Source organism: Heliconius melpomene, chromosome 11 (assembly GCF_056956725.1).
Source record: "Heliconius melpomene rosina isolate 202511_hmr_F chromosome 11, ASM5695672v1, whole genome shotgun sequence".
Lineage (NCBI taxonomy): Eukaryota > Metazoa > Arthropoda > Insecta > Lepidoptera > Nymphalidae > Heliconius > Heliconius melpomene.
In genome coordinates this window covers 2637754-2650257 of record NC_140399.1, presented here as the reverse complement: position 1 = coordinate 2650257, position 12504 = coordinate 2637754, and the positions used below count along the sequence as shown (strand labels likewise).

Genomic DNA, 12504 nt, shown 5'->3' with positions numbered 1-12504 from the left:
TATCTACATTTAACACTAGAATTTCATATAAATGCAATTTAATAACACCATGTTGACCAATTCCATTAATCTTCACCTAGCGTGATGCACCACGTAATGTAAACTTGTAACGTCAATAAATAACTTTTAAATAACGGAACCTAGTTTTACCTTATGTTGACAGTTCCATATTCGATGGACTCGGTCACATATCTTACTCGTATATTGATATTGCAAGCCTGAAGAGTTTGGTTGGTTGAGCGCGCTATCTCAGGAACTATTGAATTTATTAATAGTTTTGTGGTTGGCAGTTTATTAATCAAGAAATATATTAGGCCATTAGCGATAAAACTTTTGTCGGAACATGACAAAAGTGAGTGTTAAAAATGATTTCCAAAAATATAACTTAGTGTTACCCCAACAACCTTATTTTGATGTAAGTATTATTATTATTTAGCTTTTTTTTTTACTTAACAGCTACAAGTGTTTCTCACATCAGGTCCAGTTCTCATTTTTCGTCTAAATTTCAAGATAGTCTACCAGATCTGTTTTACCCCCTGGTAATAAAAATACTTTAAATATAATAAATAGGTCCCCGCCCCCTAAGAAAGGGAGAGGGTGAAATTAATAAAATTGAATGAATAAATGAAATGAATATATTCTCACTCGAAGAAATAAATTATTCACATTTCCTCGCTCTGGTTTACCAGAAACAAACAGCAGCGTTGAGTTGCGCCACTCAATACGTAAATACTCGCATTGTCTTAACACTAGAGTCCCTTAGCTCTGCTATATACGTTATACAGTGTGAATGTAAATAATAAATATTTATTTTATTTTATTCCCACAGGATTTCTTGCAAACTATGACAAAGATATTTCACTGGTCGCGTTACGTCGGTTTTGTGGGTCTCGAGTCATTTGTATGGAAACTATGGGCGTTTCTACTGATATCCCTGTTCCTGGCTATAGAGGCCGAGGCCATTTGGAAAGTAGTGAAGGCGCTGGCTGGTTGGGCTATTGATATGGTTGGACATAGTATGTTAATTTTGTTTATTAGTTTCGAAATGTATATTTAATGCAGCGTTACCAGATTTTGTTTCGGGAAAAAGCGGGATTGTCGGGAAAATCTCTGGAATTGTTAGTCACTTATTAAAAAAAACAAAAAAGACTTCTCAGAGTACGTGGAATAATTCATGAAAAACTGTCCGCAGAATCCATGTCTGTTCCACTCGGGACAAAATTCTCTAAGTTAGCCTGAAAATGGAGAGCTAATGATCTTCATTCCAGGTCCTATCTGCCTTTTCTAAAAACAATAAAAGATTTTTTAAAACCTACAAATTATTTTTTTTTATATTTAAAAAAGTCTTAAGCCGGATTCATCGAAATATTTAGTTTAATACGTGGTCACGGATTGACTGACTATATTTTTACATTACATTTTAGGAAGTGTAACAGCCAGATTTGCAGGATCCCTGTTCTACGCGTCAGCCATATTAGGTTTAATACAATGTTGGAGGCTCTCCAGCTCTTGGGAAGACCTGTCGAAGTACTGGGCTTCAGTGGAGTGGGTATTGAATATAAAAGGATTGTTGCCAGATAGAACTATTAAAAAGAAAATGTATAGAGTTGTTTTATTTATGGCTGTGTGTAGTACGAGTAAGTTTGTGAATCCTACTCTTTTTAAATTACTCCCCCACATAGAAGAGTAGGCAGAGAGGGAAACTGGGAAGCTAGTGTTAAAACACTCTGTTCTCATTAAGGCTCACTTTCGTTCTACATTTTTAGCCGAATAGCGTGTTGAGTGATGGAACTCAGTGACGCGCTGTCTCGCTACCAGAGCGAAGAAATGAAATATTATATTTTTCTCTTTGCTGTTTCGTGATATTGCGTAGACAGTAAGGAGATATTGCATATTGAGTGGCAGAGTTTAACGCCGAACTATGTTACCAGAGCGAGAATATTATTTATTCGAACCAAAAGGATATTCTATGACTTTTTATATATAAATAGTATATAATATGTTGTTTGCAGTTGAACATATATTGAATATGGCAGCTTCGTATGACTTTCAATGTGAAAAATCGCTGTGCCTAAGAAAGTATATACTAAAATCACATGGATTTTTACTGTTAGAATGTAAGCTTGTATTGTTTGTAATTATTAAGAATATATTAAAAAAGCAATTAAAAACAATTAATTCGACTTCAATTATTCATTGGGTATATTGTTTTAGGTATATTTTTATTATTCCACACTATGCGAAGATAAATATAAAAAAAATGTATAAAATATTAATATTCTAGGCATACGTTCTTATATTATTTAGTTATTTATTTTTTTATTTTTCATATTTTTTTATCATTCACATCGATAATAATGTTTTCAGTCGAATACTCGCACTGGATAGGCGTGCCTCTTCTATTTATGAGTCTAATAGCAACTATTATATGGAATTTGCAAGATTTACTAATAATTTTAATCAGTATGGGACTGACCTCTAGATATCAGAGGCTGAATCGATGTGTGAAAAAAATTACATCAAAACATAATATGGGACAAATTAATAAAGTAAGTAATTTTGCCATATAAACTGTATATAAAAGAAAAGTGTTAAGCATATAGGGGCTATACCTCGTGCTGTAATTTGGTGGGTGTGAGTTCGATTCCGACTTTGCTGAATTATTTTGTTTAAAAATTTTTCATTCTACCGCTCTCGTAGGGAACAGAAGAAAGTGGGGAACAGAGATGTCTTAATGGGAACGGAGTGTTATAACACTACCTACCCTAAAAATGATAGATAATTTATAGATACGTTGTAAAATATACCTAAAAGTAATATTTAATATTATTATTCTTGTTGTAGGATACAGAATTCGTAAAAATTAATACATGGCGTAAAATCCGAGAAGCGTACGTGAAGCAAGCGATGCTGGTGCGGAGAGTCGACAGTTGTTTGAGTGGAATCGTTCTAGTTTCTACATTTTTTAATTTTTACTTCATTTGTTTACAATTGTTTCTTGGCATTACGTAAGTATATACATATTTCTATTATTAAAGTATATATTACTGAGATCGATCTTAAGATGCCGTTTTTATTTATAGATATATAATTTATACATGAAAACGGGATTTCAAGATCAATCTTAGACTTATTTCTCAGAGTGCTATTTATATTTTTAATTTTTTTATCTTGTCTTATTATTTTAAATGCTTTTGAAAAGAAAAAAATAAATAGTGAATATCTCTATCATATGTTTTTTTTCAGTATAGGACTAGGGGGACTGCCACTAAGGCAAGTGTACTATGCAGTTTCTCTAACCTGGATTTGTATTCGAACTGGCTACACCGTGTTGGCGGCCGCTGATGTCAATAAACATTCTAAATTAGCTTTGCCTTTCCTCTATGAGTGTGATCGCCAGTTTTATAATATTGAGGTAGTTAGTTGAATTATAATTTTATTAATACTAATATGCTTCTTGAATATAGCGGGAATCGAACCTGCGCCTGTTGGAAATTGTCTAAGCATTTCTTGCCAATTATTTAAAATTTTCTTATAAATTTGCTTACAATGTTCTATATTTAGATAAGAATTTATTAATATTCATAGGGCCAGTCCTCTGTGCCCAAACAACAAATATACGGGGATAGGTAGAGTGCTGCCCCTGCTAAATGCGGGATACAGCGGTAGGTTGAAAAAAAAAACATGTTTCGAAAATATATTTTAATACCCACATTGTGTAAGTGTAAGTACCCAATTCAATCTACGTACTTCCCAAGTTAAACTTTGGGAACATATTAACTTTTTAGATGGAAAGACTTCAAAAGCAGTTGAATAAGGATTATGTCGCATTAACTGGAATGGGTTTTTTCAATTTGAACAGAAGTGTTGTATTACAGGTAATACTTTGTTAAAGTTTTCTTATATTTACTTTGATTTTTTTTTTGTTGAATTTTTTTTGATATCTTTTCGCCCTAATTCGAAACTTTGCGATTTAAGGCGTAACTTAACATCGCATATTGTCTTGGCGGAGAAATTTAAGTAATTTAAATATTATCTCCGCAGCGTTCTGCCACTTTAAATGCAATATGTCTAAAATTAACAAAAAAATTGTGGGTACTTAGACATTTTTCGAATCTACTTTATATCGTTAATTTTAAGATCTTCACCTAAATAAATATATACTTTTTTTTTTATTTTTTTTAGATGGCGGGCAGCGTTATGACATATGTATTAGTTCTTATCCAATATGATGATAGCGGCACAAAATAACTTCCTCAAAATAGGGCTACGGTTAGGAGCCCTAGTGCTTATAATTATAAGCCGCTCTCAAGTCTAAAAGATGCCGTTATCACTCATAAATTTTATATATATGAATGAAAACGGCATCTCAAGATTAATCTTAGACTTGAGAGCAATTTATAAATCGAGCCTAGAAGTTATAATTCCATCTTAATGGATTCCGAAGATCTCCTATATTAAAGAAATTTAGTAAGATGGGGTAATTTAGTAAGACATGCTAGTCTTGCTAAACCTGTAAAGAAGCAGTAGGAGCAGCATTCAAATACTATAAATAGCTATTTGATTTTTGTGCGTTACTTTTAAATCTATAAAATAAAATAAATATAAGATTTAAAATCTCTGTATTTTCTTTTTTATTAACACAATGGAACTTTGAAATACAATAAATACTTATACGTTAGGGACTATAAATCTAGTAGGTATCTATTTTTTTCCTAACTTAATCAAACCTACACAAGATGAAACCTAGTGTTCCCCACTTTTCGTTGCTGAAAGCTGAAAAAATATATAAAGTATTTTATATCAATTAATTTCATCGTCGCTACGCAGAGGTGCTGCAACAGTGGGCGTGACGCCAGCGAACTGGAGTAGAACCAGTTCATATGTCACAATAGTCCCGGCTATCTGGAATAGATGAAAAATATTTTGTTAAACGACCCTTGTAGCGCAGTAGTGCTAAAATATTATTTTAGTATTCATATTTTTAGGTTCAAATATTGTTTTTTTTATATTTGGTTATTCGATAAACTATATTCCTTATATAGCAGGGTAGGAAGAGTAAAGCTAGTGTTAAAACACTCTGTTCATATGCATTACCCAATTTTTAAGGCTTTGTGGAGTGGCTGAAGTGGAATTGAAACCACAACCCTCGCGTTAACAGTCTGATGCTGTGCTGCTTCACCAGGAAGACCTAAAATTTTAATTTTTTTACTATAAAATCCATAATGACTTACAGCCAAAACCATTCCCCTTTTAACTTTAAAATATTGTAAACCGCTCAAAGCGACAGTCTGTCCGTTTATTTGTTCAATGAACCGTTGCACCTGTGGAATTAAACATTATTTACAATTATGTCCTTGACGTGGTAGGCTGTAGCTTCGATTCCCGCTCGAGAATTTTAAAATTCTTCACTTATTATATGAATCTTTACTGAAATTTGAGATGAGAAAGTTGAGATATAACAAAAATAGAACTTCATTTCTCAAATTTACTCCAAAGTTAAAATACCTCAATACAATAAGCTGGTGAAGGCACTTCATACAATGTATATACAGAATTTCGACTTGCAGTATGAACACCGGACGCTATGAGGCATACTGCCAAAGATCTCACGATGAGGAAGATTAGGGAGTAAGTGAAATAAACTGGCTGCTCATAGCCTCGGAGCGGTCTGAAAAAATAATATTTTCGACGTAAAGCTTAAAATTTGAATATTAAATACTTGAAGGCAGTCGTAGCACACGAGCACAAACGTGCACTGTAAACTATACAGTGTGGATTCGATTCCCACAAAAGGAAATGAAATATTTATTTAAAAATTTTATTTTCTTGCTCTGACGACACGAAGCATTTGCTAGCACAGGCGTTAAGTTCCGCCACTTAACACGCAATAATTAGAGGCACTACAGCGGAAAGTGGTGAGCGGAAGAGTTTTAATGGGAACAGAGTGTTTTAACCCAATGTTCCCATTCACAAGACCTCGACCTACGTAAACTGTGTTAAAATTTTATTAATTCATAGTTAAGAACAGACACAGAACAGATTAAAATTGAAATAAATAATCTATTAATAATTTAATAACTAATTTTAATAATTTCTAATTTAGGCAACCATAGAATTGAATTACTTAATATTTACCAGTGACATTCGCTATAATAAATATTATTTTTTTTTATTAATTTATTCTTTTTACCTTTCATCGGCAAAATGGCAACCGGGCATTGCTTTGATTCCATCTCTGAAAAAAATATACATATTTCAATTTGTTTAATCCCTTTTGTTGCGGATCGGAATTGAGATGCAATCTACATCCTCCGACCTCCTCATGCATACAGATACCATCTTATTGCTGTAAATAGCTGTAAATACTCGTAAATATAATAATAATATACAAAATATTTTTTGTCTATATTACTAAAAAGTTATCCATTAATATTTCTTTACTGAGTGACTGACAGACGAAACACAGCTGAAACTGCTGGGAGTGGAAAGCTAAAATGTATACAGCACGTAGCAGGGTAGGCAGAGGGAATTTGTTGTGAAGACACTCCGTTCTCATTAAGACACTTCCTCATTTTCCGTTGAAAGTTTGCTTTGCCTCAATGCCATAGCGAGGAAACGAAAATATGGAATAATTCATTTTCCTCGAGTGAGAATTGAACCCACGGCCTGTCGCGTTCATACGCACGCCTTCAGAATTTAGCGGAAAGTATGGAACAGAGTGTCTTAACACTAGGTTCCCTCTGCCTACCCCGTTTTATGCGGGATGTAGCGTGAAGCTGAAAAAAATATTAAATGACAAAAAAATAATAATTTATTCCACAACATTAAAACAATGATTCACTCACGCCAATGTATGCAAAAGCTGAAGGCAAATAAAGAATAAATTATTTGCGAACGATATGAATACTATACTGCCGATGACGTCGTCCACTCGTCTCACAAGGTTTGTTACTCTGTTATAGTCCTCCCGCACTGATCGCCAGAATATTGCTGGTACATTCTAAAAAAATATATTAAAAAAACATTATTAGGTCGAAGTAATATAGGTCATTCAAGGTTATAGCTTCGATTTCCGCGCACGAAAATAAATTAACTATTTTTATTGTCTCGCTCTAGTATCAAAACAAAGGCCGGCGTTGAATTTCGGCATTCAACAAGCAACGCGTCCAGAATTCGGCGGAAAGTGGTAAATGGAACTTTGTTAATAGTAACGGAGTGTCTTAAGGTTCCCACCTTCCCTCTGGCTACCCTACTGTGTGCGGGATAGAGCGTGAAAAAAAACTATTAAGCAACATAAATTACCCTTCCCTTCGTAGCGGCGATCTTCCTATTTATCTGTTCCAGCCTCGATGTTAAATAGAAACTGATGCAAATCACGAATAAGTCAGCAAAGTTCCAGTTGAATGTGCATTGTATATTCAGGAACTAAAGAAAGAAAAATATTAATATAATAGAAGATGATGTTTTTCTGGTTGTATGTGTTACCTGTACCTCAGTAACTAACAGTTCGAATTTTAAAAAAACATTTTATGTTAGATAGCTGATTAATTGAAGAAGGGTATAAATTATATTTTGGAGGAGGAGGAGGTTCTCATTTTTCAGCTTCACGCAATATCCCACATGTAACAGAGTAGACAGAGGGAGCCTTAGTGTCAAGACACTCCGCATGTATCGTTTTTTTCTACTTTTATGCATTTTAGCCCTTAAGCCTTTATTTAGCACATACATTGCAGTCAAGAGTCTCTTTTATTTATTGTATGAATATTTTAACAATCTAAAATTTGGTACCGAAATCTATTCAAGTCCTTACCTGAGTCAAAGCCCCAAGACCAGGACTATAGCTAAACTGGTGATTAATCCAAGGGAAGCTGTGCATAATGAATGTCTCGTAAATCTTATCGGGATTGCAGTCTGCGGCCGTTACAAATCCCGAAAGTTCAGAAAGACCGTGCTCCACTAAAACATATTTAACTTTCAAATTGCTTAATTCAAAGAAAATATATTTCGTTAGCTTGTTATTTAATTTTGTCAATTTTACTTTTTTTCTTAGATATAAAGGCAAAGTACGGCGTTGAGTTACACTAGTTTTTTTAAAACCATGAAGAAAAAAAAAATATAAAAGCAATCTCACCTATCGCCAAAAACATAATTACGAAGCAAGATACCGTACATTTTCTCACAAGCCTTGGATCCACAAAGGGATCTGTGGCCTCCGTGCTAGAGATATGTTGGCACAGCTTAGGCCATTTTATAGCTATTCTAAGGAATAGTACTGTTGTAGTTGTATTTGTTAGGTAGAATACCAGTGATGCTGTAAAAGAAAATGTTATTTTACGCGGCGCATTTCGGGTTCGATTTTCAGTCAGGGAAAGAATTATAAAAAAAAAGGTAAAAAGACACCTACCATCTAAGTAAAATATTCAAAGAAAATTAAAATGGATTTAAGTATGAAGAAAATAAATTAAAACTAGAAATTGAATGGTAATTATCCAAAATTCTATTTTCTAAACTAAGTTTTCTACGAAAAAAAAACTTACTATTAGAAGATACCGACGTTCCATTGTCCTTGAAATATTTCAGCAAAAAGAATCCGTTTAGAAAAACAACTTGACCAAATATTGTTATGTATGTGTAAATACTGCGACCAGAAAGATATTTAAATCTGAAAAATACAACATTACTTAGTATAATATGAGTCATTGATTAGCAGTGTAGCCATGGGAAACCTGGGAACCTAGTGTCAGGACACTCCGTTCCCATTAAGACATTTTTGTTCTCCAGTTTTCACCAAATTCTTGAACCATAGCATGATGTGGGAACGGACGGAACTTAACGCCGCGCTTTGGCTTATCAGAGCAAGGAAGCGTCGGCACAGCTTTTATTTTGAGCTAAACGATTGTCGGTACGATTCTTACTCGGAAGAGTAATTTTAAGTCACTTCATTTCTTCCTAATTTTCCAGAAATTGCAGGTTGAATGACGGAATTCAACGCCGGGATTTATCTACTAGAACGAAAAAATTGAAAAAAATATAATACCTTAGCTTAGAAGAATCTGTATCAGTAACTCCAAGAACAGGATTCAGACCAAACACTTGTCCCATTAGTACGGGAAGTTTCATGGTTGCTTGAAATGTCGTGTAGCTTCTTTCAAATTGTTTTTCAGTAGTAAGTGTTTTGTTTTTAGGCTTAACTGGAACTTAATAATTATATTAGTACTAGCGGACGCGCGCAGCTTCGCTTGCGTAATTAGGGGTGAATTCTAATAAACCACGAAACATGTGTTCAATGAAATATTTTTAAGAGTCTAAATTTCAAATTTTATAAAAATCGGTGGCGATTTAAAGATTTTTCCATACAAACTTTCAACCCCTTATTTGCACCCTTAGGGGGTGAATTCTAGAATACCATGAAACATGTGTTCAATTAAATACTTTTAAGAGTCTGAATTTCAAATTTTATAAAAATTGGTGCCGATTTAAAAAAAAATCTATATAAACTTTCAACCCCTTATTTGCACCCTTAGGAGGAGAATTCTAGAAAACGATGAAACATGTGTTCAATTAAATACTTTTAAAAATCTAAATTTCAAATTTTATAAAAATCGGTGCCGATTTAAATTTTTTTCCATACAAACTTTGAACCCCTATTTCACCCCTTTAGGGTAAACATTTTTCAAAATCCCTTCTTAGTGGATGTCCAGATTACGAAAGTAAACATCTGTCCAAATTTCACGTTTCTACGCACAGCGGTTACGGCTGTGCGTGCGTCTTACCTCAGTCAGTGAGGACAAGTCCTTTTATATATATAGATTAGGCTATATATTCATTATTTATATTTAAGTTTTTTTTTAAATAAATATATTGCTTATTTGGTGTAATAATAACGTATTTGTAGTTAAATATTATACTATTTGAACAAGGTTTTTTTGGTTTCATTATAATTTTATAAGGATATAAAATTAGAAGTAAAAGTTTTATAAGGAGGTACATTTAGGTGCAGTGGGCAACGACAGAATGAACTGATCCCTATTGAGAATAGTGTGACAGAGCACAGCGTTAGTTTCCACCACACACCGTATTATAATGTCTAAAATTTAGAAAGGAAAACGAGAAGGAAAGCGGGAAAACGCGTGAAACTCCTATTATAACACTTACACGTAACCAACTTCGATTTTCCAAATTTATGAACGCTTACGTAATCCATTATTTTGTTTTATTTCACTGTTTAAACGTAAACTAATAATTATTTATGATATAAAACATTTTCCAAAATTACATATCCATCAAATCCAGCCCACTGATGTCCATATATTATTATTCTCTCACTAGTCCACAAAACCAACTGAAATGTTGACTCTGCGAAATAATAGGGTCATTTAAAACTAAATGGCTAATGGTTTTTTTGTAATTGAACGATAATTTATTCTATGATTTATTAACTCTGTCATATGTTTTTATATTAATTATCAGCAAAATTAGAGTTAAATTTACAAATTATAGGTGATTATTTAAAATTGAAATTGTTTTTCAAAAACATACTTAAAATCCACTCACAGCAACTTTAGATCAGAATATGCTTAAAATAAAATAAGAATGCGACCGATAGTGGATTCGATTCACACTCGAGGAAATAAAGTATTTATTATTTTCATTTCTACGCTCTGGTCTGTCGAGGAAAAGCGCGGCAATGTGTTCTGTCGTTTTAGACGCAATGCCTCCAGAATTCGAATTTCGATTAAGACTAGGAATACCAGGCTCCTTCCACCTACCCGCTATATGCAAGATATACCGTAAAGTTGAAAAAGAAAACGATATTTCTTACAGATAATCAGACGCGGTCCCACTGCGCTATGGGGGCCTTCTGGGTTGAGTTTATTAAAACTAGCCAAGTGCAAATCGGACTCGCGCACAAAGGGTTCCGTACGATTATCTATGAAAATCGGTAACGCTTTAACCGCGCTTAAATAGTAATTTTATTCTGCTTTTTAGTATTTGTTATAGTTGCTACAGAAATATATTATCTTTAAAAACTTCAACTGTCTAACTTTCACAGTTTATGTATACCCTAGTGACAGACGAACGGACCGCAACGTTTTAGTAATAGCGGGAACCTATTTTACCCTTTGTATACGGAACCCTAAATAGCGGATCAATTTGACATATTTCATACTCATAGCTCTACAGCCCTGAAATGTCATGTCAAGTAAATTTTAATTTAAAATATAAGGCAGATATTGTGATGTTTCGTTGATGAATGATGTTTTTCCACCGCGGCATATTAAAACCTTCATAAATAAAGCCAAATGGAGCCTTTTTTTATGAAGATCACTAATGGTTTTTGAATGTTCGAACGGATATTGCCGTTATTTTTAGCTTCACGCTCTATACCGCACACAGTAGGCAGAAGGAACCTGTGAACCTAATGTTAAGATACCGTTCCCATTAAGACACTTTCGTTCCCTACTTTTCGCAATGCTGTGCTTTGTCTCGACACTAGAGCGAAGAAATGAAAATATTTAACATTTTCTTATGAGGTGTTTAGAAATAAGATTAGATGGTATACATTTAAATAAATAATAAGAATGCAACATATAAGAGAGCCGAGGCCAATCCTGGTACAGAGGCACAAAGAGTGCTTTTAAAAGCGACTGGTGGTGGGTTCGATTCCCACTTAACTTTCGTCAAAATTATATAATTTAGCTCCTCTTGCAAGTTATCGACGTAGGTACAATAATTTGACTATGTAGGTATCTCTAGTATTTTTACTAAAAACATTTTATGACCAAATGTAAATTACTTGTAATTTTCATTCATTCGCACTCTCACATTTTTTTGTTTTTTTTTTACTTATAGGACTACCTAACTTATAGGACCTGTAATTTTTTTGTATAAGATTAAAACTTCACAAAATATTTGTAATATTTTTTTCTCTATAATTATTATTGAAAACTTAATTTATGTATTACTAACTTTTAAAATACTATGAAATATATACAGACTTACCTATTATCACTCACGTCTGCAAACCCATTTATCTTCCACACAATTGAATTAAAATCTAACACCTGAGTGTCTAAGATGAATAATGAATTGGAATTTGGAAATGGCATATTTATATTTTTTCTTATATTCAAATATTTTCTGCATTTTCTGGTTGCACTATGATTATGCCTTTTTATCCAGGTAGGCAGACGGAAACCAGTGTTAAGGCACTCTCTTCCCCATTTTCCGCCTAATTTTCCAGATATCCGATTATCGAGTGGCGGAATTCTCTATGGCGTGTTTAGTTACCAGAACAATGAAGTAAAAATAATTAATTACCCCGAGTAGGAATCGAACTCCTAGTGAACTTGTTTTCAGTCAGATTCCGGATGGCTACGACGGAATTGTATTTAGATATCTTTTATTAAAAAATATTTACAGCATTGTATAAACAAAGCCATGTTTTAAATCATTTTCATATTAGCTCCTCTTAGACGAGGAACCAGCAACTGTTTGTAT

The 12504-nt window shown here is 33.4% G+C and overlaps 2 protein-coding genes across 2 annotated transcripts; one reads left to right on the top strand and one right to left on the bottom strand.

The window, feature by feature from the left end:
• The first annotated feature begins 834 nt into the window (after positions 1-834).
• Positions 835-4307, top strand: LOC146534326 (gustatory receptor for sugar taste 64a-like). The gene is made up of 8 exons (XM_085192709.1): positions 835-1016; positions 1425-1637; positions 2013-2117; positions 2368-2549; positions 2845-3008; positions 3247-3415; positions 3789-3878; positions 4186-4307. Exons 1-8 carry the CDS (start codon positions 845-847, stop codon positions 4249-4251), a joined length of 1161 nt encoding a protein of 386 aa, XP_085048835.1. The 5' UTR covers positions 835-844; the 3' UTR covers positions 4252-4307.
• Positions 4308-4803: 496 nt separating this feature from the next.
• On the bottom strand, positions 4804-9175 carry LOC146534325 (gustatory receptor for sugar taste 64f-like). Its single transcript, XM_085193274.1, has 10 exons — positions 9041-9175; positions 8541-8665; positions 8135-8314; positions 7814-7959; positions 7306-7428; positions 6849-7003; positions 6194-6238; positions 5509-5671; positions 5235-5324; positions 4804-4905 (listed from the first exon to the last, which is right to left on the bottom strand). Exons 1-10 carry the CDS (start codon positions 9121-9123, stop codon positions 4804-4806), a joined length of 1212 nt encoding a protein of 403 aa, XP_085049400.1. The 5' UTR covers positions 9124-9175.
• Between the last annotated feature and the right edge of the window lie 3329 nt (positions 9176-12504).

What these genes read in the sequence shown, in the direction of transcription:
- LOC146534326 (XM_085192709.1), top strand. Translation starts at nt 845, where the DNA reads ATGACAAAGATATTTCACTGGTCGCGTTACGTCGGTTTTGTGGGTCTC. An exon ending in TATTGATATGGTTGGACATA is followed by an intron (nt 1,017 to 1,424) that starts GTATGTTAATTT and finishes ATTACATTTTAG; the next exon opens with GAAGTGTAACAGCCAGATTT. An exon ending in CAATTGTTTCTTGGCATTAC is followed by an intron (nt 3,009 to 3,246) that starts GTAAGTATATAC and finishes GTTTTTTTTCAG; the next exon opens with TATAGGACTAGGGGGACTGC.
- LOC146534325 (XM_085193274.1), bottom strand. Translation starts at nt 9,123, where the DNA reads ATGAAACTTCCCGTACTAATGGGACAAGTGTTTGGTCTGAATCCTGTT. An exon ending in ACAGATTCTTCTAAGCTAAG is followed by an intron (nt 8,666 to 9,040) that starts GTATTATATTTT and finishes TGTATTTTTCAG; the next exon opens with ATTTAAATATCTTTCTGGTC. An exon ending in CACCAGCTTATTGTATTGAG is followed by an intron (nt 5,325 to 5,508) that starts GTATTTTAACTT and finishes TTAATTCCACAG; the next exon opens with GTGCAACGGTTCATTGAACA.